Source organism: Pelophylax lessonae (assembly GCF_965119305.1).
Source record: "Pelophylax lessonae genome assembly, chromosome: 1".
NCBI lineage: Eukaryota > Metazoa > Chordata > Amphibia > Anura > Ranidae > Pelophylax > Pelophylax lessonae.
The window spans coordinates 141,367,495-141,393,540 of NC_138768.1; the positions used below are offsets into that span (position 1 = coordinate 141,367,495).

At 47.1% G+C, this 26,046-nt stretch overlaps 1 protein-coding gene across 1 annotated transcript in view; it reads left to right on the plus strand.

Annotated features, from left to right (window-relative positions):
- ZFYVE16 (zinc finger FYVE-type containing 16) overlaps positions 1–26,046 on the plus strand; it is a 126,911-nt gene that overhangs the window by 38,510 nt on the left and 62,355 nt on the right. The window contains exon 6 of the mRNA XM_082269089.1: positions 24,331–24,482. Within this exon, the coding sequence (XP_082125215.1) occupies positions 24,331–24,482 (152 nt within the window). The remainder of the gene's footprint in view (positions 1–24,330; positions 24,483–26,046) is intronic.

Consider the following 26,046-nt stretch of genomic DNA (forward strand, 5'->3'; position numbering starts at 1 on the left):
TTTTCTCCAGTTGTTCCTGTGAGATCTTCAAGCAATTATGCCGGACTGGGCGACGGGCTGGATTTTGAGGTCCAGTGGTCACCCCAGCCGGCCTACAAACGCGTGCAGATCCCAGCTCCGCGCTGGATCGGCCGCGACACATTGCAACAATTTTGCTGGAGCTGGGCGACGGGCTGGATGTTAAGATCCAGTGGTCATCCCAGTCAGCCTACGAGTGCGTGCAGGCCCTAGCTCCGCGCTGGGTCGGCCGCGACATAGTCCCACTGGACGGGGACTGGCCCTGCGAGTTAAACGTCTCGCCGGGACGCCGACGACCAGTTGGAAACTGAGTCGCAGCGTCCGTATTGGTCGACAGCCCCCCCACCTCGGTGGAGAGGGGTTCTGTTAGGAGTGGGTGCCCGTCGGTTCCGGTATGGTGAGTAGTATGTTCCCCCTCTCCCCTGTCGGGTTTTGGGAATAGACACGGGCCCCTCTGTGGATGGTCGGATCCTCTTGATCCTGGATCCCTCCTCTATCCTATAGCATGTGTCACAGATCACCCTCTTGAGTGTGATTTTGTGAATAAGAATCAGGAGGCTTGGTTTGGGAGCTGACTATCGGATAGTCATTGTAAAAAGTGGGCACTGTAAAGGAACCATGACTGAGGTCAGGGGCTGGCGTTACTGTTTAAGATGGCATGTAAGAGGGTGATATAATCCTACCTTATACATAAGGTTGCAGTTGCCTGGACACCGCCATCCGCCGCCGCCATCCTCCCGCAGGCCGCACACCTCCCGCTGGCCGCACAGGCCGATGCCTTCCTTCCACAGGCCGCACGTTGTAGCAGGCCGCCGCCATCTTTCCATAGGCACAGGTCGCCGCCATCCTCCCGCAGGTCGCGCGGGGCCACCATTTTGGCGTAGCCTCGTGTCTCCTGCATGGGGGTGGCCATTTTGGAGACGCCCAGCTACCTCGAGGAGTAGCAGGGGCAGCGCCGGAAGGCGTGTAAAGGGGCGGAGCCGCCTCTTTTACCCGGGAAAACGATCCACAAGACTTCCTGTCTGTAAGGACAGCGCTGAGAGCAGTTGGATAAGAAGCTTCTGTGCATCAGGTGGTGAGCCCTGGGGGTCTCTCTCTCTCTCTGTGGGGGTCCGAAGCAGGTAACACTGAGGGGTGCTGTTGCGCTGGTGGATTACAAAGAAAGAAAAAAAAAAGTTTTTATCTTTTGCAAATTTTGTTTGCTGGCAAGTGTCTTGGATTAATCATGGACCCTGCCACACATGTATCCACACCTGATCCCCTTGAGGTGGCCGCAGGACCCTCCAGTTCCCCACTTATGATTGATGCATTGTCAGCGGTTTTGGAGTCTTTTGTATCCCGGGTGGAGGTGGCCTGTCAGGGACGGGGGGCAAGAAAGCGACCCCCACCTACCCCTATTTCATCTGACACTTCAGTTACGGATTCTGAGCTTGTCACTGCAGCTGCAGGTCCCTCTGCTGGGGCTGCTGTCTCGGGTACGGTCTCCTCAGACAGTGAGGAGGACGTTTCTGCCTCCGCCATAGCGCAAGAAGAGCGTTGGTGGATGCACTAGTTCAGGGCTCAAAATTTAAAGTCCTGAGCTACTAGCCAGGCCTTAAGGGTTACTCGCCACCAGCTGCCCCACCCAACCCCTACCATGCCCCGCCCCTAATCCTGCCCCTAAACGCGCCCTCATAAATTATCTCAAAATTACACTGTTAAATGTTTTTGAATTAATGCAGAAGTTACAAAAATAAATATTAATAACAACGTTTTCAGTGCCCATCAGTGCAGCCTCATCAGTGCCCATCAAGGGTCTGGAGGGTGGGGGTCTGAAGAGCACTGGGGGGGGCTAAAGGGGGGGCTGAAGAGCACTAAGGGGCTGGAGGGGGGCTGGGGGGGGGCTGAGAGCACTAAGGGGCTGGAGGAGTGGGCTGAAGAGCACTGGGGGGGGGGGCTGAGAGCACTAAGGGGCTGGAGGGGTGGGCTGAAGAGCACTGGGGGGGCTGGAGGGGTGGGCTGAAGAGCACTAAGGGGCTGAAGGGGTGGGCTGAAGAGCAATGGGGGGGCTGGAGGGGTGGGCTGAAGAGCACTAAGGGGCTTGAGGGGTGGGCTGAAGAGCACTGGGGGGGCTGGAGGGGTGGGCTGAAGAGCACTGGAGGGGTGGACTGAAGAGCACGGGGGGGCTGAAGAGCACTGGAAGGGCTGAAGAGGGAGGGGCTGTGCAGCACTGGGGGGCCAGCAAAAGAAAAAAAGAAGTTGGATAGGAGGAGCGGCGGGGTGGCTGCATATAGAGGAATTGATCTTTGCATATTCCTCCTGCAGCTGCTCAATGCCTGCAGAGAGGAGAATCAGGCATCCAGCTGGAAAGATCAATTCCTCTATATGCAGCCGCCCCACCGCTCCTCCTATCCAGTCACACAGGGAGGCTGCTAAATCCTTGGACACTCACCTGCTTCCAGCACCCGTGAGCAGCGCAGCACAGACAGAGGGAGCAGCTGCCTTCACAGGAGATGATCGGCGCGAGTACCGGTGTAGCTCTGGGAGATCGATTTTCACGCCGGCTTGACACCCCCCATCGGTATGCGGCCGGATAATGTCAGAGCGGCGGATCATCCCGCACCTTGGATGAGATTATAAAGGATCTCACTGGGGGCAAGAGCACTTTTTTGCCACAGACTGCTAAGGGTAAAGGACCTCGTAACAGACGAAGACCTTCCTTTTCCGCTCATAAAGTTTTTTTCGTTCCGCTGGGGCGGGAGCGATAAGGCGAAGCCCTTCAAAGCCCCTTCAGGGGGTTTCAAAGGGCGCTGGTCGGGTAAACAAAAGTCCGGCCCAGCCAAACCTGAAGATAAGACCAATACAGCCTGAAGGTTCGCCCCCACCCATCTCTGGGGTGGGGGGGACGTCTTCACCGGTTTCCTGATCCATGGCTTTCCAGAATCCCGGACAAAGGGGTTCGCGAGGTCATACGGTCGGGATACAAGATCGAGTTTCGATCACTTCCACCGGTGCGATTCTTCCCTTCCAATATTCGACGATCCCCGGATTGCTTAAAAGCTTTGCGGTGGGCAGTAATGGACTGATGTAACAAGGAGTGGTAGTTCCCGTTCCTTGGACAGAACGTTTTCAGGGGTTCTATTCTAACCTGTTCACAATGCCCAGGAAAGAGGGCAAGGTGCGTCCAATTCTGGACGTGGGAGCACTCAAGTGTTTTGTCCAGGTACAAAAATTCAAGATGGAGTCCATCCGAACAGTGGTGGCCTCCCTGCATCAGGGGGATTTCCTGGCGTCCATAGAAAGGATGCCTAACTTCATATCTCCATCTTCGCAGGACATCAGCGTTTTCTTCGCTTCTCCCAAAGATCATCCCTGGTTCCCACCAAGAGACTGAACTATCTGGGCCTAACTTTGGATACATCCTTGGCAAGAGTGTTTCTCCTTGCGGAGAAACTCCAAAAGGTTCAGTCAACGATTCGGATGTTGCTGTCCGTCAACTGGCTGGGACTGATGGTGGCCTCCTTAGAGGCAGTACCGTTTGCCCAGTCTCATACCCGAATGATCTAAAAACAGATTCTTCTCGAATGGAATCGGAATCCCGATTCCCTGGACAATCGGATCCGGTTGAGCGAGCGGACCAGGGAGTCTCTGGTCTGGTGGCTTCGGTCTCCGATGCTCAGCCAGGGGAAGTCATTTCTTCCGATAGAATCCAGGTTACCGATAAATGTATTGGAACTGAGAGCGATCAGACTTTGTCTGATTTACTGGACCGAGCAGCTCCAGGGCAGCCCGGTTCGGATCCAGTCGGACAATGCCACGGCCGTGGCTTAGGTCACAGCAGACGCGCTGGTCGCCCCGTGGGGACAGTATCAGCTACTGTATGCTTTCCCTCCCTTTCAAGTTACTGCCGAAACTTCTTCGCAGCATAGAGGTGGAGGGAATTCCAGTCATCCTTATGGCTCCGGTCTGGCCTCATCGGGCCTGGTACGCCGACTTGGTCAGGCTGGTCGCGGACGCTCCTTGAAGACTTCCTTTCAGGGAAGATCTGCTGTCTCAGGGACCGATCTTCCATCCTGCTTTACAATCGCTGGCTTTAACGGCCTGGCTATTGAGACCCAGGTGCTGAAGGACAGGGGATTGTCAACTTCAGTTATTCCTACTCTAATTAAAGCAAGGAAAGCGACTTCCAGAAAAGTCTATCATCGCACATGGAAGTCTTATATTGCGTGGTGTGAATCCCTTGGATTTCCTCCACGTGCCTATTCGGTGACCCGAATCTTGGCTTTTCTGCAACAGGGGGTTGAGCAGAAACTGTCCTTGAGCACTATCAAGGGTCAGGTTTCAGCGTTAGCAATCTTCTTTCAGAAGCCTTTGGCTACTCATTCCTTGGTGCGGAATTTCATCCAGGGGGTGCGGCATCTGGCTCCGCCAGTGCGCGCGCCTTTACCGCCCTGGGATCTTAATTTGGTGTTGTTGGTTCTAAAGAAACCTCCCTTTGAAGATATTAGGGAGATTCCCTTGCTTATGTTATCCCAGAAGGTGGCCTTCTTGGTGGCCATCACTTCTGCACGCAGGGTGTCAGAACTGGCCGCATTATCTTGTCGTTCCCCAAATCTGGTGGTTCATAGGGATAAGGTGGTTCTTCGTCCGAATCCATCCTTCCTTCCTAAAGTGGTTTCAGAGTTTCATCTGAATGAAGATATTGTGTTACCTTCCCTGTGTCCTAAGCCCAGTCATCCTCGGGAGTTTGCGTTGCATTCCTTGGATGTGGTTCGGGCAATCAGGGTATACTTGAAAACTACGGACTCGTTTCGTAAGACGGATTCACTTTTTGTGATCACGGATGGCCCCAAAAAAGGGTTGCCTGCATCTGCCGCGACTATCTCCAGATGGATCAGACAGACGGTGGTACAGGCTTATTCTATTAAGGGTCGGAATCCTCCGTTCCCTGTTAAGGCGCACTCCACTCGGGTGCTTAGTGCTTCCTGGGCTTTCCGCCATCAGGCGTCAGTGGTCCAGGTTTGCAAGGCGGCTACCTGGTCGTCGATTCATACCTTTACAAAATTTTATAAAGTTGATGTGATGGCATCGGCGGATGCCTCTTTTGGCCGCAAGGTTCTGCAGGCCGCAATTTGAGGAGACCGTTGGTCTACCTCAAGGTTTTTTTTCTGTTGGGTTTTCAGTTGAGTCTCATCCTTTTTTCTGATGAGCCTTTAAAACTTCTATTTGGCACCGGTTGGGCCTTCTAGATTGGATTTTGATTTCCGTTATCCCACCCCTCATTTGTGGCACTGCTTTGGGACGTCCCAAGTTGATATTAATCAAAGAGGACTGCGTCTGTCAATGAGCGACAGAGAAAAATTGATTTTTGTAAAATCTTACCGTAAAATCCTTTTCTCTTAAGCTCATTGACAGACGCAGTACCCGCCCCTCTATTATTGAGTTGGGTTGGGTTAAATCCTCTAACACTGCTTTGTGACATAACTGACTTCCTGTAGCAGAGAGAGAGAGGATATACCCTCTGGGACTGCCCCTAAGGTGTGGCCAGAAAGTTTTCTTTCTGCCTAGTGTCCTACTCCTGTAGAGGGCAGTATAACCCAAGTTGATATTAATCAAAGAGGACTGCGTCTGTCAATGAGCTTAAGAGAAACGGATTTTAAGGTAAGATTTTACAAAAATCAATTTTTAAAGTGGCCAAAAACACCATATTATTGGAAATGGTAAAAGAAGTCTAACTGGTACATAGTGCCATCAGAAGTATATGGCAGTTGTATAAGAAACATTCTGGTGTGTGATGTGTTTGACTAATAAAGTTAAAATAGAACTGACTTCATTTGTGTTAACAAGGGGGAATGGAATATATTTGTGTCCGGAGAAGAGGCTGCTTTACACATTGCATGGCATTCTTCGGATTCATCAGAACCCTCTGTACCTATTTGTCAGTAAGGTGTAATTTATGGCTATACATAAAACATTCATAATACAGGTCCAGTATCCTTGCATTATCAATATTACAAAATATGCTGTGTAACAAAGGAACGTTTTTAGTATTGTAGATATATGGCTCTTTCAGAGAGTTATTGTTTGTATCGGTATAATTTTGTTCGTCCTGACATAATTGGTTAAAGCATATGTAGCTAGTAGTAGGTAGCCACATTCAGACTGGCATGTCCTGTGACTACTGCTAGCTATATGACCTGGATAAATCGGAACATTCTCACACACATAAAAGCGTATTCAAAAACAAAATTTTAATGTTGCAGCTTTCCAATCCTAGGTACTGATAATTTGCGATTGTTAATCGCACTAGTACACTAATACCGGTTAAAAATTGGAACAACCACCATTTTTTCGGGCCTAAAATGTTCCAATGTGTACCAAAAAAAAATTTGATCGTGCATCGAAAGACACTTCCAAGCTTCGATGAGATGACCATGCTATTCTTTACAGGTTGCACATACAGTAGTTTAAATGGAGCACATTAAATTGCATGTTGGGCCTATCCCTCAAACCATTACTACTCGTGTACCTTTAGGACTGAGCCTGTCCAAAAAGATTTATTGATACATATAGGTTTTGATTTACTAAAACAGGAGTGTGTGAAATCTGGTGCAGCTGTGCATGATAGCCAATCAGCTTCTACCTTCAGCTGCACCAGCTTTTGCACTCGCCTTTTTTTTTTTTTTTCTCCAGTTTTAGTAAATCAACTTCATAGTCTGCTTGTATCCAAAAGGATGAATCCAGAGAAACTTGACATATGCAGAAGGCAGAGACTACAGTGTGTTCCTTTCTGGGGTTTTTAGTGCATAATGTGGGTAGCTGAGAGCAATGGTTATGAGTGATCTTGTTACACCTTTTTACTTGTAGACCACCCATTGCTGAAGTTGTAGATGACTTGTACTCGGGACAGCTACAGGAGATTCCTTGAGGAGCATAATGGGGTTTCTAAGAATATTTCTCATTTCCGACATGCTTTTGCCTTGAAAGAAGTCATAATTAACGTTTTAGTTATTCATTTTATGTGACTCATTGTATGTTATGTGCTTTTGTGGGCTCACTGTCAATGCAGTTTTGTAGTATACCAATCTTGCGTCTTGGAATTTCTATAGTAAAGCAAGCTTTTGTGTGAAAAGGTAAATTTCATTTCCGTCAAGCATTTTCTTAACCACTTTAATACAGGGCACTTCCCTGTATTCCACTTCCTGCCCAGGGCAGTTTAATACAGGGCACTTCCACTTCCTGCCAAGGCCAATTTTCCCCTTTTAGCGCTGTTGCATTTTGAATGACAATTGCGCGGTCATGCAACACTGTACCTACACCAAATTTATGTTATTTTTTCCCCCACAAATAGAGCTTTCTTTTGGTGGTATTTGATCACCTGTGGGTTTTTTCCTTTTTGCTAAACAAATAAAAAAATACCGAAAAGTTTGAAAAAAAAAAAAAAGTTTTTTTGTTTAGGTTATACAATTTTGTAAATAAATAAGTTTTTTCCTGCACTGATGAGACTGCACTGACAGGCACTGATGAGGAGGCACTGATGAGGAGGCACTGATGAGGAGGCACTGATGAGGTGGCACTGATGGGGTGGCACTGATGGGGTGGCACTGATGGGGGGGCACTGATGGGGGGGCACTGATGGGGAGGCACTGATGAGGAGGCACTGATGAGGAGGCACTGATGAGGAGGCACTGATGAGGTGGCACTGATGAGGTGGCACTGATGAGGAGGCACTGATGAGGAGGCACTGATGAGGTGGCACTGATGAGGTGGCACTGATGAGGTGGCACTGATGGGGTGGCACTGATGGGGTGGCACTGATGGGTAGCACTGATGGGTAGCACTGATAGGCGGCACTGGTGGGCACTGATAGGCGGCACTGGTGGGCACTGATAGGTGGCACTGGTGGGCACTGATAGGTGGCACTGGTGGGCACTGATAGGTGGCACTGACGGGCACTGGGCGGCACTGATGGGCACTGGGCGGCACTGATGGGCACTGGGCGGCACTGATCGGCACTGACGGGCAGCACTGATGGGCACTAATGGGCACTGATAGGCGGCACTGGTGGGCAATAATGGGCACTGGTGGGAGACACTTAAGGATGGCAATGATGGGCACTTGTGGGCAGCACTGATAGGGAGGACACTGGCGGGCAGCACTGATGGGGAGGGCAATGGGGGGCTCCATCCCTGGTGGTCATAGTGGGCATCCCTGGGGTCATAGTGGGCATCCCTGGGGTCATAGTGGGCATCCCTGGTGGATCTAGTGGCATCCCCCCCCCCCAATGATCTGATTACCAGTGCCAACCCCCCCCCCCCCCCCCTGTCAGGGGACCTGCCGATCGGCGCTCCTTTACTCGTGCCTGTCAGGCACGAACTAAGGAAAGCCGATCAACGGCTGTTCCTGTTTACGATGTGACCAGCCGTGATTGGACACGGCTGATCACATGGTAAAGAGCTACGTCAGTAGTCTCTTTACCGAGATCGGAGATGCAGGGTGTCAGACTGATACCTCGCATCACCGATCGCCGCTCTGCGCGCCCCCGGGGGGCGCCCAGAGCTGTGTTATCCTGCCGCCGTCATATGACGTCCGGTCAGGATAACACAACCACATTCCCGCCGTCATTTGCCTATAGGGCGGGCGGAAAGTGGTTAACATTTGTGTCCGATTTCCTATTCTGCGTATTGCAATTTCATGTGACTTTTTTACATGCTCATTCTTTCATATTTTTGTTATTGCATTTAATTTAGAGATTTGTAACTCAGTCACTACTGTCCGCACAAGAGACCTGCAAGGTCTTGTATGCCAGAAAAAAAACGATCTCAAGCTCCTGGTGATTTATTTGTTGTGCTCACAGCATGGTGCATGCTGATATTGGAGGCAGATGCCTGAGGCACTGTAACTGCTGTGTGCATACATCATTATGGGCCACCCAATGGTCGAAGAGAAGCACGGTGGGACCCAGCAGAATTGGCCCCACTTTATTTTTTACTCTTTTTATGCTGCTATGGAAGGCTTTGTTTCACGCATGGAAAGGGCCCTGCTATGCAAATCTGCTATCAGGCGTTCCCTTCGTCCTATGCCTTTCCCTCTAAGACCCCCTTCCCCAGTTTTTACCTGGAATCCAATGAGAGGAATTTTTGATTATCCTGGTGGCTCCAGGGTTCCCACGCAGGGCTTGGTTCACAGATTTAGTTTGGTTGGTCGCAGATGTTCAGTGGCACCTTCCACTCCACCCGAACCTTCTTTCTCAAGGCCCAATCTACCACCCTGCTTTACAGTTGATGGCTTTAATGGCTTGGCTGTTGAAAGACAGGTGCTAAAGGACTGAGGTCTTTTCCAGACTATCATTTCTGCCTTGCTAGCTATTTGCTTGGAAGTGCACTTCCCTATTCATCTAGGATCGAACTTGGAAGGCCTACTTGGTGTCTCTGGGATTTCGTCCCTGCAAGTTCCCCACTGTTCCCATCCTTTTCTTTTTTTTGAAGAGGCATGGTCTGCAGCACTGTTAAGGGCAAAGTATCTGCCTTGGCAGTTTTCTTTCAACCACCTTTGACTTTTATCCCTCATTTGTACTTTCAAGGGGCTACCGGGTAGTTCCCCCTTTCGATATTGTCTGAAACGATGGCCTTTTTTGGTGGCCATCACCTCTGCATGTAGGATTTCTGACTTGGCAGCCCTTTTTTGTGAACAGCCGTTTTTGGTGTTACAGGCTAAAGTGGTTCTTTGCCCTCCTTTGTTCTTGCCTAAGGTGGTATCGGCCTTCCACTCGAATGTAGACTTTGTTCTACCATCTCTCTGCCCTCATCCTTATCCCAGAGAGGTTTACCTTTCCACTATGGCCCTGTATTCCCAAATCTGATTTTTTTTTTTTTTTTTTCATTGTTTTTTTCATTGTTCCAAGGCCCTAGGAAAAGGTCTAGCAGGTTTGTTTTCCACCATTTTCCAAGTGGATTTCTCAAACTGTTCCTTAAAACTTTGTAGGCTGAAAACCTCAATTTCTGGTCACTGTGTGTTCTACCAGGATGCTGAGTGCGTCCTGCACTTTTTATCATTCTGCTTCAGTTGTTGAATTTTGCAAGGTGGCTACTTGGTCGTCTGTTCCCACTTTTACCAAGTTCTATAAGGTTAACGTAGCTGCCTCAGCAGATGCCAGCTTTGGTCAGAAAGTTTTGTAGGTGTCAGTTCTGCTGGGATGCTGTTCCCTGTTATGATCCTGCCAAGGGGAATCTGATCATGCTCCTTTGCTTTTACATCTGGAAATGCTAGCTGACCCCTCGCTTTCTAGGTTTTGGATTACTGATGCTGTAGTTTAACCACAATTAAGGTAACATCCCCTGACTTATTGGAGTATCACTCCTGATGCAGCTCCTGATGGCGTGCTGTGGGATGCCTTTAAGGTCTCCACGTGTGTGCAATACCATCTTATTATAGCTAGGATTCCGAAGCAGTGCAAGTCTGACCTGGCTAGGGCTAAAGCTGTGGCTACCAATCATCAGGAGGCATTACACGTCCATATCCAGCATTATATTCAACTTCAGTCCCTGAGTAGAGAAGTCTTCCTTCTCCAGACAGCCCTGACAAAAAAGAAACTTCTCCACCAATCTCAACGCAACTTGAAGCAGAGTGAGAGGAATGGGAAATTGTTGGTATGGCTATCCAGAGAAAACACAGCTGCAGGCAGTATATTGCAAATACTAGGCCCCGATAGGATCATCCTGACGGAGAGAACGACTGCTTTGTCTCATATTATTAAACTCTTTTATAGCTCCAGAGTGACATATGATGATAGTGAACTTTACTCTTACCTGCCTGATGTAGACTTCCCAGTCCTCACACTCGCCTACAGTGACAAACTAGATTCACCTATTGGTGCACAAGGCATTGGGGGCCCTCCAATCGGGGGAAGACTCCTGGTCCTGATGGGATCCAGTGGGATTTTTTGAAACTTATACGGAAAATTTGCCGCCTCCTATCATTGGAGTCTCTTCCGGATGCAGTGATCTATTGTGATCCCCAACCCAGGAAAAACCCTGTTCTGTGTTCCTCTTATTGCCCCACCTCTTTTGAATGTGGATGCAAAATTCCTATAAGAAATTTTTGGTTAATCGTTTAAATACGGTCATCATGGCTTTGGTTCACCTGGACCAGTCGGGTTTTATGCCTGGTTTGGGTATGGACATCAACATCCAGGGTCTTTATACCCGTATGGCCCTGGCTGCTCCAGACTGTTCACCGGTGGTGGCTTCCGTGGACACTGAAAATTCCTTTGATTCCAATGAGTGGGGCTTTCTCTGGACAGTCCCGACTAGCTTTGGATTTGGTCCATTTTTTTTCTTGGCTGCGATTTACTTTATGCCTACATGGGAGCTTGAGTTAAGACTAATGGCGACCTCTCTGTCTTTTCGGGGGACGCGTCAGGGGTGTCCTCTTATCTCCGGGCCTTTTCGCTTTATCTTTGGAGCCTTTAGCTATTCTTCTTAGAGCTGATCCAGTGGTGAGGTGTATAGTTTTGGGCTCTCTTGAAGTAAAACTGCCTGTCTTTTTTTTATATGCAGATGGCTTATTGTGCTGTTTGGCAGATGCGTCCTTCTCCCTTCGCTCGGGAGTTGGCTATCTTTTGAACGGTTTTGGGGTATATGCATTAATTGGAATAAATCTGTCCTCTTTCTGCTACACCTGTCGGTGCCACGCTCGAATACGCAGTAGCTGTTGCAACAGGTGGACAAATTTATATATTTTGGGATTCAGGTGGGGAGTACTACTGCTGCCTACTTTATAGAAGAACGTTTTTTCCGTTTACCCTCTCAATTTACCCGTAAGTGTAATACCTGGTGAACCCTTCCTTTTTGACTCCGCTTGGGAAGATAAATCTTTTAAAGATGACATTTTTACCTAAATTTTTGTATATTTTTCTTTTCTTTTCTTTTCTTTCTTTTTCTGTCTAGTCAGGAGTAAGGACCTAGTTCCCTGCTGGGCCGCCATTTTCTTTTAAATGAAAAAAGAGGGATAGTGGCACTGCCTAAAATGTGCAAAATATATAATATGTATAATGTAACGAAAATCAGGATAATAAAGTGACTGGTGCATATAATAGTATAATGCAGTGATATCAAATACTATATATCAATCCAAAATGCAATCAACTTTAAAAACTTACTAGCCGTGCAAAATAAATCACAAAGTGCAATATTAAAGGTGCTGACTGTACAGGTTATAAAGTGACTGGTGCTTGCAAAAAAATATATCATGCGATGAATAAATTAGAAATGACAATAAAACCGCAAATCTATTGATGTGCAATGAAGTGCTTAACAAAAGAGTGCTTCAGTGAATAAAAAGCCCCTCCCTACCATATACTATGGTATGAGGGTAATATATAAAGTGCCAGTAGTGAATGGCAATCAATATGCACATAAAGGACAGTCCAGTGAAAATAAACAGTCTTTATATCACGTGCAATGACCAAAAGCAGGTGTAGAGAGTTCAAGATCCATATAGGTGACCACAATCTGGTAGTACTATATGAGGAGTGACCCCGTGGTGGACAGTGAGGTAATGGGTGACCCTTCTGGTAAGAGGACACACTTACCAGAAACACCCACCCCACACAGGGGTATAGAGCGGGTGTAGGAATATATCCAGCGATCCCTCAAATCCGATTGGTCCTGAGCAGGGACGTCCTATCGGAAGCCTAGCTGGTCCTAGTGTGAGGTATCCCCTATGGTGTACTTGGGTCCTAACAGGCTCTTACTGGTAGATGGGTCCAAGGTGTTCACCGGTGTCACTCCGGAGTGTATACCAGGGAGTAATGATAAACAAGGGACATAGCGTAATTCCGTAAAGAATTTTATTAAATGCAATAAGGAGAGGTACTCACAAATCGTAGTCAATACGTCATCAGGACGCTGCTGATGACTTATTGACTACGAAACGCGTACAGCGTGTCACGCCATTTCCGGTTTTTCATCTTCTGAGATCGAGGCTTGGACCGCATCGCGCTCCTTCCTGCTACACACTTGTTTGATTCTACCGATTTGTGAGTACCTCTCTTTATTGCATTTAATAAAATTCTTTACAGAATTACGCTATGTCCCTTGTTTATCATTACTCCCTGGTATACACTCCGGAGTGACACCTTGGACCCATCTACCAGTAAGAGCCTTTTAGGACCCAAGTACACCATAGGGGATACCTCACACTAGGACCAGCTAGGCTTCCGATAGGACGTCCCTGCTCAGCACCAATCGGATTCGAGGGATCGCTGGATATATTCCTACACCCGCTCTATACCCCTGTGTGGGGTGGGTGTTTCTGGTAAGTGTGTCCTCTTACCAGAAGGGTCACCCATTACCTCACTGTCCACCACGGGGTCACTCCTCATATAGTACTACCAGATTGTGGTCACCTATATGGATCTTGAACTCTCTACACCTGCTTTTGGTCATTGCACGTGATAAAAAGACTGTTTATTTTCACTGGACTGTCCTTTGTGTGCATATTGATTGACATTCACTATTGGCACTTTATATATTACCCTCATACCATAGTAAATGTAGGGAGGGGCTTTTTATTCACTGAAGCACTCTTTTGTTAAGCACTTCATTGCACATCAAAATATTTGCTGTTTTATTGTCATTTCTAATTTATTCATCGCATGATATATTTTTTTGCAAGCACCAGTCACTTTATATATAACCTGTACAGTCAGCACCTTTAATATTGCACTTTGTGATTTATTATGCACTGCTAGTAAGTTTTTAAAGTTGATTGCATTTTGGATTGATATATAGTATTTGATATCACTGCATTATACTATTATATGCACCAGTCACTTTATTATCCTGATTTTCGTTACATTATACATATTATATATTTTGCACATTTTAGGCAGCGCCACTATCCCTCTTTTTTCATTTATCTATGTCGATAGTCCTCGGACTATTATTTAGGGAGGCTGCAGCCTAATCTTACATCACCTTTGCATTTAGTTGCACATATATCCCTTTTCCGAGCAGACCACTAGCGTGGAAGTTTTATATCTTTTTTTTCGCCATTTTCTTTTAGTCACATGTGCTGAGGAAATCGGCGGCCATCTTGGTACACCCGGCATGGCCATTTTGCGGTGTATTCTTCTGCTAGGCATCTGTGGGAGTTCCTGGAGGCATTGTTCTGTGGGTGGAGCCCTTCCCTATACCCTGGGCAGTTTCTCAGCTCATTTCCTTTTGGATCAAGCTTTCTACTGACAGGTGCAGATGTTCTGGGGCCTTCTGCTGCATCTTGGTACAGTGAGTCTGGGGGGGTCTCTCTCTGATAGGGGTCTCCAGCGTGATTGCCTGATCTTTGGGGGGCGCTGCAGCGCAGTGGGACTTTTAAAAAAAAAAAAATACATTTCTGTCACACTTTTTTTCAGTTTTTTGCTGACGGGTTCCCCTGGTGCAACATGGACCCTACAGATCATGTGTCCCTACCTGACCCCCCTCGGGGAGGCCCCAGGGCCCTCCAGCCCTGCTGTCTACCGATGCAATTTCGTCGGTCCTGGAAGCACTGGTGTCCCGGGTAGAGGTGGTCTTTAAAGGGTGAGGTGCTAAGAAACACCCTCCGCCTACCCCTGCCTCATCTGATGCTTCAGGTTCTGAGTCTGACTCTCCCTGCCGGGTCTGCTATTTCGCGTCCTGTCTCCTCTGACAGTGAGGATGACATTTCTACCTCCGCTGCCGCACAAAATAAGGCGCTGGTGGACGCACTAGTTTCTGTGCGTGAGAACCTGAAAATGGAGGACGCAGCTACGGCTGCAACTGGGGCGCAGGTTACGTTTTGTCACTCACAAGCCATCCAGAGCGGCAAAGGTTTTTTTCCTTTCCCGCGTATTTTGACAACATGCTCAAAAGAGAATGGGACCGCCCAAAGAGTTCCCCTGGGGTGCCTGAGTGGATTGCTCGACCCTATCCTTTTGAGGAGTCCCTTATAAAGAAGCTGACTGTGCCACCTACGGTGGACCCTCCGGTCTCAAGACTGAATAAGGCTACCGTTATCCCAGTGGAGGATTCCCTGTCCTTTAAGGATCCAGAGAATAGGAAGGCGGAGGCTGTGGCCCACAATATGTACTCCCTGGTTGGGTCTGCACTGAGACCGGTGTTTTATGGTTGCCCTTGTCACTCACACGTTGACTGAATGGGCTAAGTTACTACGCCATGGCCTAGAGGGGAAACGGGTTCCCTCTGACTTCGAGGAGCTGTTGGACCAGCTGGTGCAGGGGCTGCAATTTGTTTGCGATGCCACGCTTGACACTGCTCCCATATTGGGCTGACTGGTTTCGGCAGTGGTCCTTCGTCGTATACTTTGGCTGAAGTGCTGGTCTGCGGATCAGACTTCAAAGAAGGCCTTTTCAAGGAGATCGCCTGTTTGGAGCTACCCTGGATGACCTCATTAAGGAAGGGTCTCACAGGGGGGAAGAGTAACTTTCTTCCACAGGCTAACAAGGGTAAGGACCCTCGTCGCAGACGGGGTCCCTCCTTCTCCGCACAAAAAAAAGGTTTTTTTTTTCCGTTCCCCGGGGTCAGTCGAAGGCGAAGCCCTTCAAGACTCCCTTGGACGGGTCCAAGCGGCCCTGGTCTGGCAAACAAAAGTCGGGTTTCTCCAGGCCTCTGGACAAGACCTCTTTGGCCTGAAGTTGTGCCCTCACCCGTATCTGGGGTGGGGGGGGGGGGGACGCCCTTGCCGGTTCCTGGCCCTGTGGCTATCCCTGGTGCGACTGTCCCCTATTGCTTGCTGGTGCTCTCTGGGGCAGTTCAGGACCTGGTGCAACGGGGGGTTATATTTCCGGTTCCGTGTGGGGAAGTTTTCAGGGCTTTTATTCAAACCTGTTCACGGTTCCCAAGAAGGAAGACAAGGTGCGTCCAATCCTGGATCTGAAAGCACTAAGTTGCTTTGTGCGAGTTCAAAAGTTTAAGATGGAATCGGTTCGCATGGTGGTGGCCTCCCTACATCAGGGGGATTTCCGGGCCTCCATAGACAGCAAAGATGCCTACCTTCACATCCCAATCTGTGCAGAACACCAACGGTTTCTCAGTTTTGCCGTGGAAGAGGATCACTATCAGTTTGTGGTATTGCCCTTTGGTCTTGCCTCTTCTCTTCGGGTCTTCACAAGGTGTTGGCCTCGATCCTGGCGCTGTTGCGGAAGCGGGGGATATCGGTCCTGGGTTACCTGGACAATCTGCTTCTTCGTGCGGAGTATCCTACGGTGCTGGAAACAAATTTGGCAATCGCCATGAGAACTCTGGAGGAGTTCGGGAGGATTGTTAACTTTCAGAAGTCGTCTTTGGTCCCTTCCATGAGATTGCATTACCTGGGCCTGACTTTGGACTCAGGCCAGGGTGCTTCTTCCTCAGGAAACCTCCCAAGAACTAGAGGACTGCGGTTTAGCTGTTGCTGACCAGCAAAGGGTCGTCACTTCAGACCTGTGTGAGAGTTCTGGGACTGATGGTGTCATACTTCCAGGCGGTCCCCTTCGCTCAATTTCACACGAGTATCCTCCAGAAGGAAATCCTTCTCAATTTGAACAAGCATCCAAATTCCCTGGATGTTCAGATCCAGCTGAGCCAGATGGCCAAGGAGTCCCTGATCTGGTGGCTTTGGTCCCCGATGCTCAAGTAAGGGAAATCCTTCCTCCCTATATATTGGACAATTGTCACCACGGATGCAAGTCTGTCTGGATTGGGGGGGGAGTTCTCGGCAGGTTGTCTGCTCGAGGCGTCTGGTCCCTGGAAGAATCCAGGTTACCGATCTGGATGTTCTGGAGCTGAGAGCGATCCTTCTTTGCCTAGTCCACAGGACCAAGTACCTGCAGGGTTGTCCAGTGTGCATTTAATCAGACAATATGGCTTATGTCAATCACCAAGGGGGCACCAAAAGTGCCCTTGTGGCCTTGGAAGTGGCAGGCATCCTTGGTTGGGCGGAACGCTTTGTTCCAGCTCCCTCCGCCGTTAGTGGAAATTTGGCAGGCGGATTACCTCAGTCGACAAGCCTTGGATGCGGGGGAATGGTCCCTCCATCTGGAGGTGTTCCAGCAGTTGTGCCTTCTTTTGGGCACTCCAGACGTAGATCTGTTGGCGTCTCAGGTCCACTGAAAAGTACAGAGGTTTGTGGCCCGCTCCCAGGACCCTCTGGCGAGCGCCGCAGACGTGCTGGTGGCCCGTGGGGTCAGTATCAGCTGATGTATGCCCCCTCTCAAGTTGCCAAGACTTCTTTGCAGGATCAAGGCAGAAGGGATTCCGGTCATTCTTGTGGCTCCGGACTGGCCTTGCCGAGCTTGGTACGCCGACCTGGTCAGACTAGTCGCAGACGCTTCTTGGAGACCTCCTCTCAGGGAGGATCTACTGTCTCCCAGGGCTAATCTTCCATCCTGCTTTACGGTCGCTGGCTTTGACGGCTTGGATGTTGAAAGTCAAGTGCTAAAGGAGAGGGGTTTGCCTGCTTCAGTTATTCCAATGCTGCTTAAAGTGAGGAAAGCAACTTCTAGGAAGATTTATCATCGTACATGGAAGTTGTGTATTTTGTGGTGTGAGTCTCTTGGGGCTCCCCCTCGCTCTTACTCGGTTGCTTGGATCTGGTCTTTCCTTCCACTGGGTGTTGATCAAAAGCCAGCCTTGAGTACTATAAAGGGGCAGGTCTCGGCCTTGGCACTTTTCTTCCAAAGGCCATTGGCCACCCATTCCCTGGTGCGTAACTTAATCCAGGGGGTGCAACACTTGGTACCTCCGGTGCGACTTCTGTTGTCACCTTTTGGACCTCAATTTGTTGCTGTGGGTTCTCCAGAAACCTCCCTTCGAAAGTATTCCTGAGATTCTCCTGCTGACCTTATCCCAGAAGGTGGCCTTTTTGGTGGCTATCACTTCTGCACGCAGGGTGTCGGAACTGGCGGCGTCCTGTCGTTCTTCCTACCTGGTGGTTCACAGGGATAAAGTGGTACTTCGTCCGGATCCGTCCTTCCTTCCGAAGGTAGTTTCCAATTTTCCCTTAAATGAGGACATCGTATTACCCTCTTTGTGTCCTAAGCCAAAACATCCTAAGGAGTTTGCACTGCATACTCTGGATGTGGTTCGGGCAATTAGGGTGTACTTGGCGACCACTGAGTCTTTTCGAAAGTCAGATTCGCTCTTTGTTCTCGCGGATGGTCCAAAGAAAGGGCTGCCTGCGTCTGCTGTGACTATTTCCAGATGGATCAGACAGGTAGTTGTGCAGGTTTATTCAATTAAGGGTCAGGTTTCATCTTTCCCTGTTAAGGCGCATTCTACTCGGGCGCTTAGTGCTCCTGGGCTTTTCGCCATCAGGCATCTGTGCTTCAGGTTTGCAAGGCGGCTACCTGGTCGTCTGTCCACACCTTTTACCAAATTTTATAAGGTGGATGTGCTGGCATCTGCCGATGCCTCTTTTGGCCGCAAAGTTTTGCAGGCTGCTGTTTAGGGGGCTTTTTGGCCTTCCTTGAGGGTGTTTACGGTTTGTTTTAGGTTTACCTCATCTTGTTGTTCTAATGAGTCCTATGTTGCCTGGTTGGCTGTGTTTAGCTTTGGGGACTTGTTTTTTTTTCTGCTGTTCCCACCCTTTAATTTTATGGCACTGCTTTGGGACGTCCCTACTGATATGCATCAGGAACTGCCATCTGTCAATGAACGATAGAGAGAACTGGATTTTTGACTTTTCTCTTCTCTTAAGTTCATTGACGACACAGTACCCACCCCTCTATTTTGAGTTGGGTTGGTATTCTTTCTCTGACGCTGCTTTTCATACAAAACTGACATCCTATACAGGAAGAGAGAGGGTGTACCCTCTGGGACTGCCCATAGGCGTAGCCAAAACTTTTTTTCCCCTCTTTTGTCTGGGCTGGGCGAATTCCCCATTCAGCTAAGACTGCTCTTCTATTAACTTCCATGATCTCAGTGGTCTTGCGCTTCCTAACCTTCAATTCTAATATTGGGCAGCTGTACTGGTTAATTTGCGGTGGTGGTTATCTCAACCTAGAAAGAACCCTACGGTGACTCTGGAGGCAGCTCTCCTGGGTTCTTATGCGGCCTTAAAGCGGTAGTATCATGTTTTTTTTTTACTTTTACCTACAGGTAAGCCTATAATAAGGCTTACCTGTAGGTACAATTAAGATCTCCTAAACCGGCATGCGCGGGAGTGATGTCATCGCGGCTCCGGCCAATCACAGCGCCGGAGCCGCCGAACCCGGAAGAGACGCCGAGGGATCATGGCAGCGCCCGCAGCGATGTCCGGGGGTCCGTGTCGGGGGTTCGTTCTAAGGTAAGTAATACATAATGAGCTAGTATGCGATGCATACTAGCTCATTATGCCTTTGTCTTGCAGGTGTTTTTTTTTTTTTTTTTTTTTCTTTTTAGCGTTTTTGGGTTTACAACCGCTTTAAGTAACTTGGTTTTTAAAAGGCCCTCATCCCTCTATAACAGGCCCTATGAGGGTTACAGGTTTTCACCACATCTTGCCCTGGGTAATCCATCTCTTCACCATCATTATTTGATACCTGACCCACAACTATGGGCTAAATGTAGCTTGACAACTTTGAAACATGTCATTTCAGATGGTAGAATTATGCCCTTTTCTCACCCTCTGATGTACGTACTCTCCGCCTAGATCCATGGAGTTTTAGATATTGGCAATTGCAACATGCCCTTCTGGCCCAATTTCCAGACCTTCTTGTGCCAAAGTCTGATCCTATTGAGCGCCTCCTGTTTTTTAAAGTGAAGAAATGTCAGCACACCAAGGATTCCTCGAAAGGGGAAAGGGTCCAAAGCTTTACTCCGTGGTCACATATTAAATATACAGCAAAAAAAAGTGTGTGTGTGTGTGTATGTATGTGTGTGTATGTGTGTATATATATATATATATATATATATATATAGATATATATATATATATATATATATATATATATATATATATATATATATATATATATATATATATATATATATAAAAAATAATGTGACCATGGAATAAAGCTTTTGACCCTTTTGAGGAATCCTGATGTGCTGATGACATTGCTTCACTTTGAGTATCCAAAGTTTCCAACCTATGGTCATTACAGCACCCAGCATCACCGACCAGCCGGGTATCTTGAATGTGTGCGTTGGGAATTTTGCGTTTTTGGTTCTGTCTTTAAAGGTCATGGGGAAACCCTTGTCGTCATTGTACCTCTAATTGTCTGTGGTCTACTACACTTAGTCTACCCGTACCTTTGCCTGTTTGCGGGTTGATATCCCTGCCCTCAAAAAGGATGACTGGAAGGACGGTGTCTCTCCTTATGTGACTTCTATGATTTCAGCTAAGGATAGAATTATACAATTGCAATTTATCCAACGGGCATACTACACTTCCCAATGACTGACCAACATTTACCCCCAAGCAGACCCCATGTGCACCAAGTGTACTACCGAGACTGATACCTTCTTGCACATGGTGTTGTCTTGCCCCATGCTTCGTCCCTACTGGGAGTCAGTGGTTGATACACTTGGTGAACTTTGTGGGGTGATTTTGCCCCTAGACCCTCTTTTTTGTTGCTTTTGAACTATATGGAGGATATTGAGGCTGATACACTAAGCTCTTATTTATGCCTTTTTACATGAGAAGGGAAATCTAATTGTGGTGAAAGTCCACTACCCCTCCTACTCATGCTACCTGGCGGAAGGTGGTTTTGCCACTATATAAAATTACTTATGAGAGCAGAAATTGCTCTAAGAAGTTTGACCTATGGTTCACCTGGATTGATGCTTATGGTCAGAACTCCTTGCATGATATATGATGATCTATTACAGGGATTGACAAATTTTCTTTGAATCTAGGAGCCAACTAAACAATTTAGGACCCAGTTTTTTTTAATCACTTGCCTACTGGGCACTTTCACCCCCTACCTGCCTAGGCCAATTTTCAGCTTTCAGCTCTGTCATACTTTAAATGACAATTGTGGGGTCATTCAACAGGATCAGTGCCCTGATTTATCAGTGTAACCATCCTCTGTCACAGAATAGTCAGTTATCCGCTCTCCTCATGCTGATAACTTGCATTTGTTTAGATGTGCTCAACTGTGATTGGACACAGCTGATCACATGATAAAGGGCCGCTGTGATTGGCCCTTTACCTTGATCTGTGATCAGCTGTGTCCGAAGGACACAGCGATCACAAAGAGCACCCTGGATGACCGCACTGGCTACAGCGCAGTCAGAAAGTGGGAGTCAGATGCCAGTGGCTGGCTGACAAAATCCGGGGAGCCAGGATACAATTTCTGGTCACCATGGCGATAGCCCTGCTCTATTATGATGCTTCATTTTTACCTCTCTTCCTTTTGTTCCCCTTTTTCCTTTTTCTCTGCGCCCCCCCCCCCCCCCTTTTTTTTTTTTTTTTTTCCTTTTTATTTGCGAATATGTCCCACTGATTTAACTGGTGCATGTCTTTGTATTACGCTGTACCTGTGATTCTGTACCACTGAATTGTATGCCATCGATGTGAATTTTAATGCTCTGCTGTATCACTCTTTTTTTACAGCTAATTTACCATTAAATCTTTTTGGTTGTTTTGAAAACTCTAATAAAAGTTTTTTTTTTTTTTAAAGCTATGCTGAGGGAATTGACTAGAACATACTGGGTTTTTTAGAAATGTATGTGTACAGTGGATGTAAAAAGTCTTCACACCCCTGTTTACATCACAGAAACCTGACATTTTAAGAAATGAGACAAAGATAAATCATTTCAGAAATGTTTCCACCTTTTAATATGACCCTTTAAACTGAAGTTGAACAGTTGAAAAACAAACTGAAATCTTTTAAGTTGAGGGAAGTAAAAATAAAAAAATAAAATATGGTTGCATAAATGTGCACATCCTTAAACTAATACTTTGTTAAACCACCTTTTGATTTTTTTTACAGCACTCAGTCTTTTTGGGTATGAGGCTATCAGCATGGCACATCTTGACTTGGCAATATTTGCCACCAGGGCCGGCGCTCCCACTAGGCGAACTAGGCAGCCGCCTAGGGTGCACTGCTGCTTAGGGGGCACAGCAACAGCCACTGGTTTCCCTACTAGCCTGGCTGCCACCCTAGGGTGACCAGACGTCCATGGTGCCTCGTAAACTGGAGCAGGGGGGCGTCATAGTTTCCGCTTGGGCTGCCTCCGGAGGGGAAGGGGGGGGGAGATGGGGATTAGAGTGCCGCCTGATTACAAAGAGCCAAGTTCTTCTGCTTACCTGAAGGGGAGGCTGTCATATTAAGTCCTGCCTCCTGGACCAGCTCCTACCTATGATAGACAGAACACTGGTGACGTCTATCATAGGAGATGGTCCAGGAGGCGGGACTTCTTATGCCGACTCCAGGTAAGCAGAAGAACTTGGCTTTTTGTAATCATGCAGTGCTCTAATCCCCATGCACTGGTCACTCTGCATTGTTGGGGGCACCGGTCACTCTGCATTGGATGGGGGCACTGTTCACTCTGCATTAATAGGGGCACTGGTCACTCTGCATTGGATGGGGAACTGGTCACTCTGCATTGGATCGGGAACTGGTCACTCTGCTTTAATGGGGGCACTGGTCACTCTGCATTGGATGGGGACACTGGTTACTCTGCATTGGATGGGGGCACTGGTCACTCTGCATTAATGGGGGGCACTGGTCATGCTGCATTGGATGGGGGCACTGGTCACTCTGCATTGGATGGGGGCACTGGTCACTCTGCATTGGATGGGGACACTGGTCACTCTGCATTAATGGGGGCACTGCGAGTGATGCAAGTATAGGGGGTATGGGGAATGAGTATAGGAAAATAGGGAATTGTTTATTTATTGGGGGGGGGGGTTGCAAGTAGCTGGTCTTGCCTAGGGCGCAGAATAGTCTAGCACCGGCCCTGTTTGCCACTCTTTTTTGCAAAAACACTCCAAATCTGTCTGTCTGATTGCGAGGGCATCCCCTGTGCACAGCCCTCTTCTGATCACCCCACAGATTTTCATTTGGAATCAGGTTTGGAGTCTGGCTGGGCTATTCCAAAACTTGAATCTTCTTCTGGTGAAGCCATTCCTTTGTGGAGTTGGATGTATGCTTTTGGGTCATTGTCATACTGAAAGATGAAGTTCCTCTTCATGTCCTGCTTTCTAGCAGAAGCCTTAAGGTTTTGTGCCAATATTGACTGGTATTTGGAGCTGTTCATAACTCCCTCTACCTTGACTAAGGCCCCTGTTTCAGCTAAAGACAAACAGCCCCAAAGCATGATGCTGACACCACCATGCTTCACTGTGGGTATGGTGTTCTTTTGGTGATGTGCAGTGTTGTTTTTGCACCAAACATATCTTTTTGAAATTTTGGGCAAAATGTTCAACCTTGGTTTCTTCAGACCATAACACATTTTACCACATGCTTTTGGGAGACTTCAGATGTGATTTTTGTAAAATTTAGCCGGGCTTGGATGTTTTTCTTGGTAAGGAAAGGCTTTCGTCTTGCCACTCTACCCCATAGACCAGACATATTTAAGAATACAGAAGATTGTTGTCACATGTACCAATGTCCGGAAAGACCAACTTGAACAGCTGAACTTTATTTGAGGTTAATCAGAGGCACTTTAAATGATGGCAGGTGTGTACTGACTCCTATTTAACATGAGTTTGAAAGTGATTGCTTAATTCTGAACACTGCTACATCCCCATGTATAGGAGGGTGTGCACACTTATGCAACCACATCATTATTTTAGTTTTTTATTTTTACTCCTACCCCCCCCCCCCTCCATTAAAAAAAAAAAAAAATTATCTTTGTCTCATTTTTTTTACATCACAAAAACCTGACATTTTAACTGGGGTGTTTAGAATTTTTATATTCATTGTATATTAGTATTTTACATGCATATTCATATTACCTTAAAGGTATAACTAAAAGAAAAATGTTTTTAGTTTTGGATAGAGTCAGGACAACAGTCAGATTTTAACTATTGTCTGTCCCCACATTAGGGTAATTCTCTCTTGATTTGTCCTATTTACTGTTATTTAAATTGAACAGTAATAGAGGGGAAATCCTTAAATGAGGACACTAGTTCTGGTGACCCTGGTGACAGCCAGGCATTTCCTCAATTTTGAAAATTTCCTCTCCCTTCCCATTTGACACAAAAAAGCCTGACAAGGGTTATAACCCTACCTTACTTTCTACAAAATGAAAAAAACAAAAAGTTTTGACTATAGTTCAACTTAAATGTTGTGTTTTTTACTTTAAATCTCATTTTAGAAAATTAAAATGAGATATTTTAAATTTCCTTTTCTAACCAGTGAATTGTCATTTTGTTCTTTTTTAGGCCTGAATCAGAAGGAACAGAAGAGGGTGTGGTTTGCTGATGGATTATTACCTAATGGAGAAGTTGCTGATACAAGTAAATTTGCTGCTGTTGGGAAAAAATCCTCACCGGATTCTGAAGCAGCTTCCCCACTCTCTCCAGACTGTGCCTTGGTGAGACTTGCTTGCTGGGACTATCCATTTACTGTAGTTTTGAGAGACATTAACCCTTTATACCAAAGTTGTTTTTTTTTTTTTTTTCGAAGATTGGATGTCCAGACCAAGTTTTAGCAGCACTGATATGCTTACATAGAAACATAGAATGTGTCGGCAGATAAGAACCATTTGGCTCATCTAGTCTGCCCAATATATCTGAATCCTATGAATAGTCCCTGGCCCTATCTTATATGAAGGATAGCCTTATGCCTATCCCATGCATGCTTAAACTCCTTCACTGTATGCAGGAAGGTTATTCCATGCATCCACTACTCTCTCAGTAAAGTAATACTTCCTCATATTACTTTTAAACCTTTGCCCCTCTAATTTAAAACTGTGTCCTCTTGTGGTAGTTTTTCTTCTTTTAAATATGCTCTCCTCCTTTACCGAGTTGATTCCCTTTATGTATTTAAAAGTTTCTATCATATCCCCTCTGTCTCTTCTTTCTTCCAAGCTATACATGTTAAGGTCCTTTAACCTTTCCTGGTAAGTTTTTTCCTGCAATCCATGTACTAGTTTAGTAGCTCTTCTCTGAACTCTCTCTAGAGTATCTATATCCTTCTGGAGATATGGCCTCCAGTACTGCGCACAATACTCCAAGTAAGGTCTCACCAGTGTTCTGTACAGCGGCATAAGCACTTCTCTCTTTCTACTGCTTATACCTCTCCCTATACATCCAAGCATTCTGCTTGACAATAACCCCATTGCTATTAAAGCACAACTAAAGTCCTGCTTTTGAAAACTGCAAGCTGGCAAGTTCTTTTATTGCAGAAGAGACGTGCAATGTCTCTTCTGCAATAAAAGAAACCTACCTGCTTTGCAATCTTCCATGGAATGTGCAGTCCATATTTCGGCACAAAGCCTGTGTGCTGGAATGACTCCTGCCCATGCATTGAGGTGATGTCCTCTCATGCTGGCCAATGAGAATGGCGGCAGCGTAGCACCCTGAAGAAGCCGGTTAGAAGATGCTGGCATCTGTGAGGGATGCTGGACCGTTACAAGAAGGTAAGTATCGTGGTGTTTAGCACTGCTTTAATTTTAACTGACACCAGGTTTGAGAAGTAGGAACACAGTTGCACATTCCATGCACATTCTGCTGCATGGTGATTACCTTTCTCGGGGCAAGGAGCATTTTACAGTTGGACTTATAAAGTCATATTACGGTCATGAAGGGGTTGATGTGGTTTAAGCAGTTAATATTGCTTGAGATTGACTATGGAAAGATTGATCAACTTGGGTACCAGCAATTTTACATGTGTTTGTTACCAGTGGCTATAGCTGCTAGCAATTTTCATTTTATTCTCCCAGCAGGGAAAGCTCCCCACATCAACCCCCCGCCTTGCCCGGAGAACACAATAGCTCCACTGAAGGGATTCCCACATCACTGCTTATTGTGTCGCTGGGGCAATCAAGAGAATTTTCTTTCCTGCATCTCATGGCCTGCCTTAAACTCCACCTATGACACAGGCTGGATATGGGAGATTTCTGTAGATATAAGGGAAGAACCTTTGCAGAAATATAT